The sequence below is a fragment of the Telmatherina bonti genome, assembly GCF_933228915.1.
Source record: "Telmatherina bonti genome assembly, chromosome: 20".
Taxonomy (NCBI): domain Eukaryota; kingdom Metazoa; phylum Chordata; class Actinopteri; order Atheriniformes; family Telmatherinidae; genus Telmatherina; species Telmatherina bonti.
Window position 1 is genome coordinate 7,005,524 of NC_136618.1, and position 17,860 is coordinate 7,023,383.

The following is a 17,860-nucleotide window of genomic DNA, read 5'->3' on the forward strand; positions in this document are numbered from 1 at the left end:
CATGGGAGTCTATGGGGATTTGCTCTGTTTTGCAGCCCCTAGTGGATGAAGGAGGAACTGCAGATTTATGCACTGCCACATAGGCTTCACTTTTAAGCGTTTCTGCGGGGGTTCTTATTTAAACACAACACCACGCCTCACGCACCAGTCGGCCGACAGCGATCCATCCAACAACTAACCAAACTAAACCAGAGGTTTGACTGCTGTACGTCTGATGCCAAGTCAGGCAAGCGGTGGAAGGATGTATTGTGAATATCATCTGTGATATTGTTGGACATATTTTAGATAAATACTGTGATATTTTTTGCCGACATCACCCCTTGTGATTATTTCTCTACCAATAATCGCAGCAAGAGCATCTAAAGGTGTAAAATCCTGACTCCGAGCCATGTTGGCTGTATTAATACACAAATTAGCTTTTTGCTCCTGTGTGAAGAAACTGGATTATTAAAATTGGATTAAAGACTCTAAACTAAACGTAAACTGTAAACTGAGCAACATAAAGATGCTTTACACATTCGTCTCCTCTTTTACTGCAGGTGCCGCTGCCTGAGCTACTGAATGGAGGTCTTATTCTAGTCTGGAGCAGCAGACTGGATCCTGCAGACGCAGACTCCCCTGCCAGAGCCACTCAGGCCCAATAAATCGCAGCACTCAGTGTGTGTTAGCAGGAATGGGGTTAACAGGGCTGTCGGTGATACATGTTTATGCTGTCCTGCATGGCATCGAGGAGCAAACATCCACATGAAGCTTGATGCTGGACTGCTGACAGGTGGACCCGGGCCACCGACAGAACTTTGTAAATCTCAGGGTAAGAGAGGAGAGCTGGTCTTGGCAGAGGCAGAGCGACTGAAGATCTATGAGTTTTTATATTTCTCTGCAGAGAAAAGCAGCTCCATTACAGAAAGGCCTCCTGTAAGAGGTGGACAGTGAAAGATCATCGCCTGTTTCGAGCTTGAGATTTAACATCAGATCTCCTTTAACATAAAAGTTAATCACTTAACTGTCCTCGCAGTCATAAAATGAGCACGGTGGACGCTGAGGAAACGTCGAGTCGTGTCTTTCAGTTAAAGAAAACTCCTTAAAAAAATGACGCGAAGCAGTTTTTCATGTGGGAAAATTGTCTGAATTAGGCGCGTTGGGAAGCATCACGGGCAGTAATAACTAAATGTTGTGACTGAGTGCTGCAGTTAATGCTTAAGCTTTTATAGCACAACAGCAGTGTGCTGGAAGAGTCTGTTTCATGCTGCAGACAGGATTAGTTTTAGTACAGGCTCTGATGGAGGAGGCAGCAGTACCGCCGCTGTCCAGCAGAGGGAGAGAAACCAAACCATGTGCATGAAAAGCAGCTTGTTTTACACTTTTTATATATCTTACTGCAAAGATTTAAACACTCTAAACTTACTCTGAATCAGTTTTTTAGAGTTAAAAAAGGAGAAAAATATGGGGTTTTTTTTGCATAAGAAAAGGGTTGATTGTTAAACTGTTTTGCATACTTCATGTTTTTTAGTTTAAAAACAAACTTAAGTCAAATTTTTAAACATTTACAAATATCTTTAAGTCATTTTTTATAATTTAGTTACTAAATTTACTAAATGAACATGAATAAAACTTGTGTTAAAACAGCTCTAAATGCTTTAAATATGTTTCCACAGCTCACACAGCATATAAATTAAGTTTTTGTTAAAAAAAAAAATCAAGTTTTCCATTTTGGTTTGTTACAGAAATCTCAGAAACAAACATAAAAAGCTGCTTGCAAGCTCCTGCTTCCTGGATTTTCTGCACAGAAACATATCTGTAGTCACGCAGGAATAAAAACACATCAGGCCCCTCGGCAAATTTTCTTACATAAACATGATTAAAACACAAAACAGAACATCCATGTGTGGCTTTATGAAAGTGTTAAACTTCCTAGAGTACAAGCGGTTGCCTATAAGGCGAAGAAAAAGGGGGAAAGATCTCCTAAAATAAAACAGATATTTAACTTGGCTGGCGCTGAGCTTCAGCGTCTGATGGTAATGATATTATAAAATGACTACTGGACAAACCCCATAAATAACTGAGCCGTGTGGTTTCCACACAGATACAAAGCCTGACATGTTGGTTATAGCACGGATGCATCTTTTAGTAGCAGGAACACACACACACACACACACACACACACTCGCCACAATCCCACTGAACAGAATGAAACCAGTGGCTTTTTTTTTTTGCCTTTTTCGTATCGTTTACATGTTTTTTTTCCTCTCTGGAACCAGTAAGAAGCTGCTTTTAGATTCGGGAATTTCCTTCCATTATTTCCTATTTTGCTGGAGCTAAAAATACGCGGATAGAATCGTGCTGGACTTTCTATGTTTCTGAGGAAAACGTCCGTGTTTGAGGTCCGATCCAGAATAAAACGCTTGACTTTTTAACAGTGGAAAACCAACCAAAGCATTTTAACCTGGAGCAGTAATCACAGCGTTTCTGCTGTTTAAGAGGTCATCAAGGTGCTGCTCTGATATCATCTGTCTGGATGGATGTCCAGATAAATGGGCAACAGGGACCACTGGGAGGGGGTGTTGTAATTGCTGAAGTGGAGAAGTCAGAGCTTAATCCCCAGCCAGCTCCTCTCCTCCATGTTTTGACACATTAATATTCACCATATGCGCTGTCAGATCTATCAGAGGCGTGCTCCTGCGGTATGGGCAGACCCGACAAGCAGCTGCTGCTGTCAGGCAGGACTTTCCCTTCTGCCTTGGCGCAACCAAACAGGGCTTTGTCAGAACACAGGAGTCCACAACCTCAGCCGAGCGTCTCGTTTTGCTTTGACCTGCTCTCTGTTTTTAATCCCACGTCATTTTCATCACTGGACACCAGTTTTCTAATGTGTGTCTTCCTAGCAATAAGTAAAAATGTCCGACAGATTCTCTGACCTATCGCAGAAAGCTGAACAAAGCCGCCGTAGCTTCGTAAAGGTGAGTCGCTTCGTGGATAAATAAAACATTTAGGAACCGCTAGCGGAGTTAGCTAAAAGCAGAGACGCTTTCCATCTTCAGTAAGAAGCTTTTAAGTTACCTCGGTCAGACGGACGTAGTGGTCTCGCTGTGACTGGTCAGGGATCAGCAGGAAATCTGAAAATAAGGCTACGTTCACACTACCGGCTGAAGTGACTTTAATCCGGTGTTTGAGCCCCGATGCGACATGTAACCGATCTTTTCTTAACAGTCTGAACGACACAGATCTGATATTATCTAATGCGACCCAGGCCGTTTGGATATGTGGTCCTAAACCCGATATGTATCTGATCTTTTACCATGCGACTTCAGTCTGAACGGTCGCATTAATCCGACACGCGACAAACGTCATTATTCTGCGTTTGTTGTTTATGAACTCTTTATCGGTAAATGCGCTCACATCACTCTCCCACCAATCCTGCCTGCGACTCCGAACCCAAACGTTTCTCTCTACAGTTGTTGCTGCCACAGCTCCACAAAGACCAAAACTTTTACTTTCCTCTTCCGTAAACGTCTCCTGAAGACGAACCCGTTCACAATGTTGTGGCTCCGGTTGGACAAAACGTTTAAAATAGCAAATGCTCTGCTGCCGTCCATGTTTACTTCTACAAACACAAAGACGTCACACGCACGCTCACTGCACGTCGCCGTGTCTTCTACGCATGCAGGACGCTTCTGGTGTGCATGAGGTTCATACAGGAGATCACATACAAGTCCCATTTGATCGGAAATGTGAACGGACTTTCAAAAAAATTTGGATTTCACAAAAACATCCGACATGAGCAGCAAGCCCTGCAGTCTGAGTGTAGCCTAAGAGTCTCATGTATTTCACTTGGTTCTCCCCTTGTATGCGTGGGTTCTCTCTGGGTTCCTCCGGCTTTCTCCCACCGTCCAAAGACATGCATGTTAGGCAAACTGGTTACTCTAAATCACCTCTAGGTGTGAGCGTGAGTGGTTGTTTTTCTCTGTGTGGCTCTGCGATGGACTGGCGAGCTGTCCAGGTGTACCCTGCCTTTCGCTCAGAGACTGCTGGGAAAGGCTCCAGCTCCCCTGTAACCCTTCATCGGGTTAAGCGGTTAGGATGATGAATGAATGAAGGAATGAATTTCACTTGTACTTTCAGCCTTGTGATAATAATCCTGAGGTGCCAGGTCTGATGTAGTTTAGATGCAAACAATTCCTAAATAAATTAAATTATTAATCCTGATTAGCGTTTTGACAAATGAAATAAAAGCTCAAAGCAAATCAGAAGCTGTGTGTTCGAGGATCTTCATGCTCTGCAGAATGATTCAGTCCAGACTTGAACATCCCAAGTTTTGTAGTTTTTCAGCAGGATCTGGTCTAATGAGGTCAAAAAAGGCTGAGGCTAAAAGGCTGATTCGGGTCAGAGACAAACATCTAGTGCACATGACAGGAGAGGAGAATGGACGTTACACTTCCAGCATAAGCTTTCTGCTGCTTTTGGGTGTCATCCAGCCGAGGAGGCCGACAAAAGAGAGCAGGGCGACTCGTTCGTACCTTGAGGTACTTGACCAGTTTCTGGATTTGCCAGTATTCAGGGGGCAGGTCCGCGTGACTCTCTGGACGCCGCTCAGGCTGCTCTTCTTCCTCCTCGCTCTCAGTAGAGCTTTCGCTGAAGGGCTCCACGTGCACGGCGTCTGGCGAGGTCTTCCTGAGGAAAAGAGCAGGTGACAACCAACATTACCCTGCAGGTGAAGGAAAGGCTGTGCTGCATGTGCACAGGCAGAGGACAAATCTGTCATCTCTTCATGTGAAACGTTAAATGGACAAACAGCCTGTCCATCCCACACAAGAAGACCCGTTAATGATTCTGAAATTTAGCTTTCAGGCTTGAACTTCTGCGGAATCCGAGCAGCAGGAAAATAAAGACTGGAATAATGTGATGGGAGGACTGGAGCTGTCATCAAACACGGAACAAAGACTCTTGCAAAGCCATTGATGCGACCAGAAATGCAGATGGCTTTTTAAAGTTGCATGGGACGCTTCGATCATGAAAATTGGGCACTGTGGAGCAATGAAATTTGGTACGCATTCAAACGGGGCCGCTCAGAGGCAGTTCCCATGTACATACAAATAGCATTTCCAGGGGAGCGCATTATCAGATCGAGTAAGCTGATCTAAGTGTTTTCCAAGATGCAGCGTGATAAACACTGAAACAAATCTGCCAGATCTACAGAGACCTGAGTGGTTGGAGGTGATGAGTGTGATCGAGTGAGCTCTTCGAAGAGCCCTCGCAGCGTTAAAGACGTGGAAATGATGAGCAGCACGTTGTTGATTAAACAAGCTGTAAACATCAGCAGGTTTAAGTATAAAGACAGCTGAAGAGGTGCAGCAGCCAAGAGGAGAAAGACACTTCAGGTTCAGGTTCAGCATTATGTTAACAAGCAGATAATAAACAGCTGTATTTGTTGTTTACATGCTGAGATATTTTATGTAAAGGTAACTTAAAGCAACTTAGACGTTCCAAACTTGTAGGAACACAACCTAACGATGAATTTAGAGACGTTTAGTCACAAGGCAACTCAGCGTTCTGTATCATGACCAGAAGAAACAGTGATTTACGAACTTTTTGAGCCATGATCCCAAAGATAACGTTGAATCCCAGCTCCCTCATGTGGTTGATCGGTGAACTGCACGTATAAGTTACAATCCATTCAACGGACTAAAGGAAAAGTCTCTTATGTGTCAGGATCCCGTCTTTCAGAATGACCGGGTTCGAGGACACATACAGTGAGTTACATCTGATACAAGAACAGGAAATACATTATTATCATCGCGAGCAGCCATAAAAAAGTCCATATCTTCTAAAAAACAGGGGTAATTAAAAAAAACAAAAAAACTCCAGACCAGATTTACCAGAACTCAGGTCTGGATCAGACTTTAGGTTTTCTGGTTGTTTGTTCCAGATATCAGGAGCAGAAAACTAAATGTTTAGTTTGAACTCTCTTGATGTCTCATTTGGTGTCAGAAGATCAGATCAGGAACATAGACCAGACCAGTGTAGAGATGTGGGAATCGGAGGGACCTTTTTTCTGGTCTTTGTGAAGACGCAACCACAGACTGTATATAAAAGATGGGTGGAGCCTCCGTGACTTCACCTGTAGCTTTCTGAAGAGCTGAATTGAAGCTCGGTGGGCGGTTCCTACCATCACCATCTTGGCAGGGGCATGCGTGTCGTCTTGTCCAGAAAATACAAATAAGAGGTGGAGCTGAGAGGGGGGCTGTGAGCGTCATGGTGGATGATTGACATCCAGCGAACTCCGAGCTGCCTGTAGCTAAGAGCTAACCAAGCTAGCCCGGAGATAACAGGAGCTAACCAGCTAACGGAGGTAAGCGGGCTAAAGCTAAGTCACGTTGTTAACCGGCTAAAAACCGCGGTTGTTCTTCGTTCTTCTGACTTGAAGCGGGAGATTGGGTACCTGTCAATCAAAAGGACACACCCCTAAATATGCCGAACTTCAAGATTAAATTATTTTTAAACGGGCGAGTTAGAAAAAAATTTACTCCCCCCACAGTTGTCATGAAGGTAAACCTGACCTATTAAACCTAAAATGGATTTTTGAACCAGGCTGTAAACATGTTTATTTCTGCTGTAAACATGTTTATTCTTGCTGTAAACTTGTTTATTTCTGCCGTAAACATCTTTATTTCTGCTGTAAACATGTTTATTTCTGCTGTAAACATGTTTATTTCTGCTGTGAAGTTGGTCTTTTTAACATGAGAGTCTATGGGGATTTGCTCTGTTTTGCAGCCCCTACTGGATGAAGGGGGAACTGCAGTTTTATGCACTTCTGCACTGGCGTAACTGCCAGAAGTTGCCGCTTGGACACAAGCAACTGCGTCTGGACTAGTTGCAGTTGTCACAGGGATTTTTAGACACCTGTGGAGAAAAGCTTTACCAAATCACACTGAGTCATCATTTCTTCTATGTTCTTCAGGTGGTAAAAACCTTAATGCTTCCTGCTTTAATACGATTGTTAACATTTAGCTCCAAACTGATTGATCTGTTGTTTGTCTTTTTTTATTTATTTAACCTTTATTTATACAGGTGGTCCCGCTGAGACACTGTTTTAATTACACATTACACCACAACACTAAAAACAAGAGCAATTCAGAGATACAGTTGGGATCAAGGTGGGCAGCTTCAGATCCTGCTGTATCCTGATCAGAAGAGAGAGACTTTCTTCCAGACTCAGTGCAAACAGACGGAGCAATGAAAGTAGTAAAATCCTGGCAGGTAAGTAGCAGGTAGGAGAATAAATATGGCAGCAGCCCAACGATGTACTTGTGAATGAAGAAGCAGCAGTGGAAGATTGAGCAGATACCACGATGACCAGTTGACCAGAGGATACGATGTACAAATGGGAGTGCTTTACAGTCTGTTATGAGTCTTAGTGTTCCGTGAATTATTAATCACTTTTATCAACTTCACTTGTTTTTTTAAATGTGCTAAAAAAAGAATTTGGTTTGATGTGACAAACAGCATCCGGTATCTGTAGTGAGCTGGCGGAGGCACTCATGTTGATGATGTCCCCATAGATAAGGTAGGATAAATGAAAGCAACAACATTGCTGAATGAAGCTGGACACTAATATTTGGAAGCTCATCTCTCGTTGGAAACACTATCATTTCAGATTTATCTTATTTAGCAGAAGAAAATGATGACATATGCGCCGACCAAGTTGACCAAGAACTGAACTGGAGCTTCGTCTGGGACCAGAGTTTGCTGGTTAGACAGTAATATAGAGCTGAGTGTCGTCACCATAATTATAATCAGATGTTTGGTTTGTTTCCAACATCTGACCCAGTGGAAGCATGTAGATGCTGAAGAATAGGGTTCCTGACATGGAGCCTTGTGGAACTTTACATGTAGATGCTAAAGAATAAGGTTCCTGACATGGAGCCTGGTGGAACCCTACATGTAAATGCTGAAGAATAGGGTTCCTGCCATGGAGCCTTGTGGAACTTTACATGTAGATGCTGAAGAACAGGATTCCTGACATGGAGCCTGGTGGAACCCTACATGTAAATGCTGAAGAATAGGGTTCCTGCCATGGAGCCTTGTGGAACTTTACATGTAGATGCTGAAGAACAGGATTCCTGACATGGAGCCCTGTGAAACTCCACACGTAGATGCTGAAGAAGAATAGGATTCCTGACATGGAGCCTGGTGGAACTCTACATGTAGATGATGAGAAATAGGATTCCTGACATGGAGCCTGGTGGAACTCTACATGTAGATGCTGAAGAACAGGATTCCTGACATGGAGCCCTGTGAAACTCCACATGTAGATGCTGAAGAATAGGATTCCTGACATGGAGCCTGGTGGAACTCTACATGTAGATAACCCTTTATTACTACGGGATAATATACTTTTCCTTTTCCTTACTTTATATATCTTCTTTACTGAAGACATTGATGTCATTCTTGTGTTCGTCCTGGTGGTCCTGAAAGCCAGACATGCCAGACTCAGTGTGGCAGGTTAGCACATGCACAGTCTAGTATGTGCTAACCTGATAACATCTGGTCTGCTTGTTCGTGCTGTTTGTAGTCAACGTCATATTTTCTTCTTCACATCTTGATCCCACTGATTTTTACCAGTTTCCTGTGGTTCATGGTAAGTGTTGTTTCTACTTAATAATCTGTTTTTCAGTGTAAGCTCACACTGTCAAACATGCATGGCATCGGTGAGGAGCGCCACGGTATCATCTCTTATTGTTGTAAGTAATATTGTTGTTCCAATAAAAACATGACTGAGGAACCTCTATGGTTGCTCTCTACACAGTTTGCTTGCATTTGCAGATTCTAACGAAGGGGGTATGAATCAGAAAACTTACATTTTCTGGAAGGACAGGCGTCCACATGAAGAATGCCCCGGCGGTTCTGGTTTCATCTTGCCCTTGGCTCCTGAATCCAGCCTTTTCTTCTCTTCTCTGGAGCCCTTACTGGACTTTTTTTCCTCTGTGCTGATATAATGATGTGAAATGAGAGTCATTATGGTTTGGGTTCAAACAAACATCTACGATACCATCCAGATAGCCATCGCCTGTCAAATTTGAAGTGTCCATCTTTGTGGTCCTGACCATCCAAGCCAAACATACTGGGCACAGATAGAGACTCTCCAACAGTTTCAGTATATTGCAGGTTTATGTTAGTTTTTTTTCTCCACTTAGCATCAGTAAGAAGAGCCACTGTGTCATCTCTTATTGTTGTTCTTCCATTAGACATAACCTCTATGTATACTATGTCTAGTTTTGTAGTATTTTCAGATTCTAAAACAGGACTGATAACTGAGAAAAAACTTACATTTTCTGGAAGGACAGGCGTTCAGGTGAAGAGAGCCCGGGCAGTTCTGCTTTCATCTTGTTCTTGGCTCCTGGTTCCAGCCTTTTTTTGTCCTCTCCAGAGCCCTTACTGGGCTTCTTTTCCTCCACTCTGATATAATGATGTGAAATAAGAGTCATTATGCCTGATTCTATTTTGAAAACGCTTATTTTTCTAACATAATCATTACTTAACAATTCACGACATGGTTTCAGCTGGCATTTTTTAGCAAGTGGGATACTTTTATCCTGAGCCAGTTTCTCCTCAAATGGGTACACTTATCATAACGTACAGCTGCAACAGATCTGCTCTTACTAGATCTAGTTATCAATCAAAGAGCATATGTGATAGATCTTTTCCCCCCATTAGTTTTTCCAGGGTTTTCTATTTCTAATTGAGCAAAGCGGGTTTCCACACAGTGAAGCATTTATTAACAAAGATCACGGAGCAATCAGAAATACTTGCAGTAGAACTTATAAACATACATCTCTAAAGTGTCACTGCTGGCAGACATGAAGAGCAGATGTGGCGGAGTCCTCTACAGCTGAAGGATGAACACCTGACACACACTGCCTGCTAGTTTGGGATATTTCAGGACAGATAAATGATTACGTACCCATATATATACAACACAGCTAGATTGCTCCACATTGTTTCATAGTTCTTCCTGACTTCTGCCTTGTTCGGCGTGTGCTGTTGTTTTTTCATCTCCTTGTGCACATTCTTTTCCTGTTGCTCGTAAGACCTCTGGGGTTGGCCTTGTTCCTCTCCATCAACCAGTTCCACATGCTGAACCTTTTGTGTTGATAAAGGTTCTTCAACTACAAAAACCTGCCGGTGAGCAGAGAAAAGTCAGAGGCTGAAGGGTGAAGAAAAAGGCCGCTTTCAATTCACAAAACACAATAAATTATGGTCTTTAAGGCAATACAATCTGTCTGTAAAATTCTCCAAATGCTGAAAACATGTCCATGGTTTTCAGAATTTTCCACCCACCGACTACCTTATTTGCTTAATCCTTAAAACTCTGAGCTACAGCAAGAAGAGTAGGGTTACTGGTATCGGCATCGGCTCAATACCAAGCGTGTGTACTCGTACTTGGTATAATAAAAGTGTACCAATACCACATTAGTCAAGCTAGTGCAGATGTGTTTGATGACATGCTTCGGACATGTTTTAAAAGAAATAAATGCCTTGACTGTTAAAATGTGACATTTTTTGTTTCACTCAAAACTAGATCTTTGTTTCAAAACCACACATTTATAGTTGCTTTTCGGTAAAATGCGCAAAATCAAAATAAAATGTTGAAATTGTTAGATCTGTAATGTTATTATATTTGTATTGGTGAGGTAACTTCAGAAAGGATGGGTCATTTATTACAACCTAGCGTAATATTACACAGTTATGACAGCAATAATAACCATTGTCACAATAATGTTCACATAAACAGATTTGGTATCGGCAGATATTCAAATTTCAGATATTGGTATCGAATCGGAACTCCCAAAAAGTGGATCGGTGCGTCCCTCATAAAGAGCAACCAGAAGAAAATAAAAGTTTGGAGAAATAACACAGATCAGCAGTGACCAAGTATTTTCTCATCTGCTCAAAAGTGTAAAGGAAACACTTTTATTCACCTTTACGCATCCCTGGATCTGTCGTATGGGGTCATGTGACCAGTTAACTTCCAGTAAGATCACCCAGTATGGAGCAAACAACAGCAAAATGTAGAGTTTTACAATAAATACAGGAAAATGATGAAGGGCTTTAAAAAGGCCAAAATAACACTACGTAGCTAAAATCTAGTCTGCAGAACAAGATTTTACGATTGCAAATCGCAATTGTAGTTTGTCAAAATTTGACAACACTTTTATTTTGAAAAAATCTGTGGAAAAGCAGCTATAGAAGGGAGAGTGATCATATTTATGATGAAGATGTGATAAATAATGGTGTTATCATGGATCATTTACCATCTAGAGTCTCTGAATAAACACTACATGTTGTGTCTGGATTGTAAACCTCCTGGATGGATAGAAACGCTGGAAAACCTCCGTAGACCAGCTGGAGGACCAGTTATACTTATACACTACTGCTCTTGAAAAAACGATGCTATAAGCTGTTGCTAAGTGTTGTTTGGGTCACTTAAAGAAAAGTTACAGAGCCGTATTACAGGCAAATTAAAAGCCCAGAACTCAAATAAAAGAACTTTGGTCTTTACTGAGGTGATGGAATAAAGCAACACTCCTGCAAATCTTTACGTAACGCAGCTGAACAATGTCACAACGTTTACTGCTCCTCCACATTCACCTCAAACCCACAGCTTGGCTCAGACTCAGTAACGCCTTTGTGTCACTGTTGTTCAGGTATTATTACGTTTTTTGGGGGGGTTTCAAGGCCTTAATACCAAACTTTACAGCCTGTACACCAACGCCAGAGAGACGCATATGAGTGGTTTGCAGGCAGGAGATTTTAATCACACACACCTGCTTCAGCAGAAATAGCTCAGACTGTCATCGGCTGTTCGAAGCTCAACGTTTTTAAAGCAGGGAAAAAGAATTAACATGAATTCCTGCATAATCACTTTTCCACTGGCTTGTTTTTCATTAAACACAAAGTGACCCGCTGTTGGAAACATACAAGTCAGTTCATGCAGCCACAGACTCCGAGTCTGATTTTATTAGACAAACCAACTGTTTAATTCTGTTAAGTGTGAAATGAATGAAATATACACGTCTATGAAGACGGGAACCTGGACACCACACAGTAAAAGGTTTTATTACAGGTGCTGTTCTGCACCACTGATGCCATGTGAACCTGGTTTGATATAAAACTTGTTCCCACAACGTTTACATTAAAAATATGGAAATCATATTTCATAATTATGGGATACAGTCATGAGATATATGTCATTATAAATAGATTTAATATTATTATTAACTAATTAATTCTACAGTTTTATCTCATAATTACTTTATGAGATAAAACTCAAATGAATCTTTATCTTATAATAATGACTATAAATAAAAAAAAAAAAGATTTTATTTCACAATGATGATCTTTTATCTTGTATTATAGCTCTTTATTTAATAATTATGACTATTTAATCCTATAATTGTTTTTTATTTAACAATTATGTCTTGTATTAAAGTTCTAACTTATCTAATCATTATGACTTTAAAACTCAAATATAACTTTTTACGCCATAATTATGACAGTTTAATCAATAGTTTATAATTGTTTATTTTGTAATTACGTCTATTAAAATTTTAGCTTTTCTAATCATTATGACTTTAAAACTCATAAATATAACGTTTTACATCATAATCATGACTCTAAATCACATAATGACTTTTTATTTAATTACTGGAATTTTAAAGTTATAACTTTTTATCACATAATTATGACATTAAATCCCACAAATGACTATTCTATCTTATAATTGACATTTTAACTTAAAATTATTGATTTTATTTCATAGTTATAACTTCTTATCACATAATTCTGACTTTTTAATGTTATATTAACAACCTTTAATAATATTATTGACTTTTTTATCTCATGATTTTATAATAATGACCAAACGTGAGGATCAGTAGTTTAATTTACAAGTGGCTGGAATGGGCTTCTATGGACCAATAACTTGATCAGAAGAGATGGGAAACCAGCAGGCCGGCACATATGAAGTCATCTGTATCTGTCTGTGGCAGGTTTCACGCAGCGTCTGCTGATTGATCCCAACCACGCCTGTCACGGTAACTAATTTTGCAATGCTATGAATTGTCTTGCGATAGACGATAATATTGCGCTAAGCGATTATTGTTGTCATTTTGAGACCATTTTCAGCTTAAATAACAATAAAACCTTTTAAAGATCAGCATACTTTAATTTCTAAAGAACATTTAGCTGGATGTGTAGACAAGACTCATCCAGTCCCGTCTGCTAAAACAGATCCGGATTTCTCCAAGAGTTTTGGCAACGTGTTTCTCTGGAACATAAATCATGGTCTCTAAACACCATGTAAGACAGTTACACTGTCTACGATGGAGCTCATATAAGAGGACAAGTGTGGACTTGACCAGAGGTGGAATGGTAAGATTTAGATATGTCATTTTTCACGTCATTGTAAAGTTGTGGAATTGCCGTTTGTAACATGAACGTTCATCCTGGGAATTCATACTGGCTGTGAAATGTTTGCAACATTTTTCAAAATTTTGCATTTTTAACAATATTAAAGGACAACATCACTTTACCAACCTGAGTGCACATCATTTTGCACTGTCCTGTTTGTGTTTAGCCCATAGACTGTATTTAAAAGATGGGCGGAGTCTCCGTGACGTCACCCGTAGGTTTCTGAAGAGCTGAATTGAAGCTCGGTGGGCGGTTCCTACCATCACCATCTTGGCAGGGTCATGCGTGTCATCTCGCCCGGAAAATACAAACATGGGCAAAGAGGTGGAGCTGAGAGGGGGGCTGTGAGCGTCCCCTCCACAGTTGTCATGAAGGTAAAGCTGACCTATTAAACCTAAAATGGATTTTAGGTTTAATAGGTCATGGGCTGTAATGGGCTGTAAACATGTTTATTCTGTTGGTCTTTTTAACATGGGAGTCTATGGGGATTTGCTTTGCTCTGCAGCCCCTAGTGGATGAAGGGGGAACTGCAGTTTTATGCACTTCTGCATAGGCTTCACTTTTAACCACCGAAGGCTCCGTCCATATTTCATACACGTTCTATGGTTTAACCTGTCTGTTAAACACCACAGTGATTGTGTACTGTTGGGAAGATGGACCTAGCCTGTTTGTTAAGGTCTTTTTTTGCAGTTGATGATTGTGTTTTAAGTATAGATGGAAACTTTTTGTATTTATGTGTTTAGTTAATATTGTCTTAAAACAAATGTGACACTTGAGACAGAAAAGAGAGTAAAGAAAATTATTGCGTCCAGCAAACTTATTGCATGTTTTTTTTTTTAATCGTGCGATTAATCGACTTACAGCTTATTGCGACCGGCCTAAACCCAACAGTGGGAAACAAACACACACACACACACAGAAAGCCACAAAAGATGTCCAACATCCAGTTACTCTGCAACAAACTAAACTGGCAGGAAAAGTCAGGTTAGTTTGTAGCAGCCATCATGTCTGTCGGCTTCCTTCTGATTGAAGCTGTTAAATCCGACGCAACAGTTTCCTCCCAAACTGGTAGTTATGTTCCAGGATTAAACGTCATTATCTTCAACCTTAACGCCTTTTTTCTCCTCGCTGCGCCGCAGAGATGGAAGATCTGACAGACACTACTCTTACTGCCTTCACAAATCAAAACTTGGATGGAGCACGTCCAGAAGGATCACTGCTCTTCGTTAAAATGCCATGCAGATAATTCAGACTAAACAGTTTGATTGCAGCCATCGGCGATCAATCAGAGCAATGGGTTTTAGCAGCATCGTATAAAAGTATTAGATCAAACGGAGTGGCTGCAAATATTCTACAGAGGGAATAAACTGAAAGTTACAGGGTACCGCACGCTGCACATATCAAAGGATTGAAGGAATCCAAGAGAGAAAAAACCCTGTCAGTGATTTGTGTCTCCAAATACTCCTTCACAGCTATTTTCACTCCAGCTGTCAATCATTTTTAGCTTGTTCAGACCTCAGGATTCATAAAACATAAAATAATGACTATCTTTTCCATGGTGCTTTAGCTCGGCACTAATCAGTAGTTTATTCAAGTCTTCTTTAACCCGAAGCTTCTTTAGATCTTCCAGCAACTTTTAACAGTGTAAAAGTTGTACAGACCAGCCAATTCAGCAAATATGAACCAATTATTGTCTTTATTCTGTATGAATAATGTCAAATAATTGCATTTTGAACCCATTATTGTCTATATTTTGAATGAATAATGTTAAATAATTGCATTTTCAACCCATCATTGTCTATATTCTGTATGAATACAGCTAAATAATTTCAGTAATAAGTGAAGCATTATTTTGTGTCTACTAAAAGATGAAGCATTACACATTGTTTTAATTAAAAAGTATGATGTGAAGGACTAACAAGCCAAGAACGGCCTGTTTCTCTTATTACTGTGAGGATAATTAAGGGAGAATGTATGTGCTGCATACATTTTACCCTGCAAATCAGACAAAATGGTGGAGAAAAAAAGCTTGATGCAATCCAGACGTCTGGAGCAAACTAGCTGGACTTGATGCTACATGCTAACATCAGCTGGCGGCGCACCTTGATGAAATGTTTACGTCACAAAACAAAGAAACTACTGAAATCTGTTCAAGTTGAATGTAAAAATGGAGTCGCTGCAGGAGTGAAAACTTGATGGTTTGCTGCTCAGAGGTCAGAAGACCAACAGAGTCAGGACGGTTCAACATGAAAGCTACGTAAACGTCTTAAAGCTGTAATGGGGTAAAGACAGTGCCATCCATATGTAAAGAAAATTATATTCATATCAGGCCCGCCGTTGCAGCAAAAAGACATCAAACACATTGTGTAATTAACAAAATCCTTTGAAAAGAAACGTCCCACGATAAACTTCCAGCTTTGTTTCCTGTAAGGAACCGAGCAGATACTCATGTGCAGCAGGTGGAGAGCGTTTCGTACACGTCAAAGATCTGATGAGCTTGTGATGATGCCACATTTTCCAACAAACACCAGCAAGAAAAAAGAAAAGATCATATTTCTAACCGATTAGCAGGATTTTGGGAGCAGATGGAGCCCATTACGGATCCGATTTGTTACGTCGTCAAATTACTCAAGCAGGAAATGGCACTACTGGATAAATCAGGAATATTTCTGTCTGAGAATGAGTGTGTGCTTGTTTTTCTCCGTGTGTGTGTGTGTGTGTGTGTGTGAAAGGGGGCTTTGCTGTTTTGATGTTGGAAGATGGAAGGAGTTGATTCAGAATTTTTTCAACACAGTGACAACCAGACACTAGCTCACAGCACAGATTACACAATCCCCGCTCTGTTTACGAATATGAGTCACAGAAACAGCCGTCAGATCACAGCTTTGCTGAGAAAGACCTTGTTTAGGAGACAAAGATGCATTTTAACGAACTCATGTTTGCTGTGACTGGTCTGTATCTGCCTGTCCTCCGTCGTCCCACCAGTACGAAACACGCTGTTGGATATATATATTTATATATGTATATTTATGTAAGAGAGATTTATATAGAGGAATATACAAATGGAATTAATGAGTTTAATAAAACACGACAGGATTCCTTAAACTGCGTAAATTTATATCAGCCATAAGAGTATGTGGTTAAAGAAATGGGTGGAGCCTCTGTGGCAGTTTTTGAAGAGCTGAACTGAAGCTTGGCGGGCGGTTCCCATCATCGGCATCTTGGCAGCGTGATGTGCGTCGTCAGTGTAGGAAACTAAAAAAATGGACAAAGCGGTGGAGCTCAGAGGAGCGCTGTGAGCGTCGGGATGGATGAACCGAGCTAACTGAGCTAACCAAGCTACAAGAGCTAACCAAGCTAACAGAGCTAATCGAGCTAACAAAGCTAACTGAGCTAACCAAGCTAACAGAGCTAACAGAACTAGCTGAGCTAATCGAGCTACCAGAGCTAACCGAGCTAACCAAGTTAACAGAGCTAACAGAGCTAGCTGAGCTACCAGAGCTAACTGAGCTAATTGAGCTAACCGAGCTAACAGAGCTAACGGGACCTAGCAAAGGTAGGCAAGGTAAAGGTAAGGAGCACTGTTAACTAGTTAAATACAGCGGTTGTGCTACCCCTGCCTCCCACTGCCTCACCAACATGTTTACTTCTGCTGTGAATGTTTGTATTTGTATTTATTTTGATCTCCATTAGCTATTGCAATACAGCTATTTTTCCTGGAGTCAACATTCCTCTGATGATAATACAATGATTAAACCTGTTTTCTATACAACCTTAACAGTGATAGCACATAACTAGCACATCCCACCCCCACCCGAAACCCCCCCCCAACACACACACACACACACACACACACATACACACACACACACACACACACACACACACACTCATTTAGGACACAACAATTTAATGTGTTTGGAAATGTCTTTTTTAAAGAATTTTAAACAAATATTTACTGTTTGCTTTGATAATGTTACTTGGCAATGTGTTCCAGTTGTACATAGCTCTATAGATAACAGTACTTTTTCCATAGTTTGTACTTTCGGTAATCTGAATCTGCCCTCTGTAGTATGTCTGGTTCCTCAAGACTAAAACAAAGCTCTTGGTAAAGTGTTCCTGGAAGTTTAGTTGTAATAATATTTCTGGTTAACATGGGACTCTATGAGGATTGACTCCCTTTTGGAGCCCCTAGTGGATGAGGGGGGAACTGCAGTTCGGGATTCACTTCTAAGCGCCGGAGGTTGCTGTTTGGTGTAGATATATGTGTATGCACCCATGTGTTAATATAATTTAGGCAGTGCGTTATATGTGTGAATATTTGTATATTTGCTTGCATGTATTTGCAAGGATGATATATGTACCAGCCTTTTCCACGTTCCTTTTGAAGGCG

The 17,860-nt window shown here is 40.8% G+C and overlaps 1 protein-coding gene across 1 annotated transcript in view; it reads right to left on the reverse strand.

Annotated features, from left to right (window-relative positions):
* The window catches only part of odad2 (outer dynein arm docking complex subunit 2), a gene marked incomplete at its 5' end in the record, with an annotated part of 108,897 nt that overhangs the window by 86,817 nt on the left and 4,220 nt on the right, over positions 1–17,860 (reverse strand). The window contains 2 exons of the mRNA XM_079259583.1: positions 4,515–4,668; positions 9,959–10,173. Of these exons, the coding sequence (XP_079115709.1) occupies positions 4,515–4,668; positions 9,959–10,173 (369 nt within the window). The remainder of the gene's footprint in view (positions 1–4,514; positions 4,669–9,958; positions 10,174–17,860) is intronic.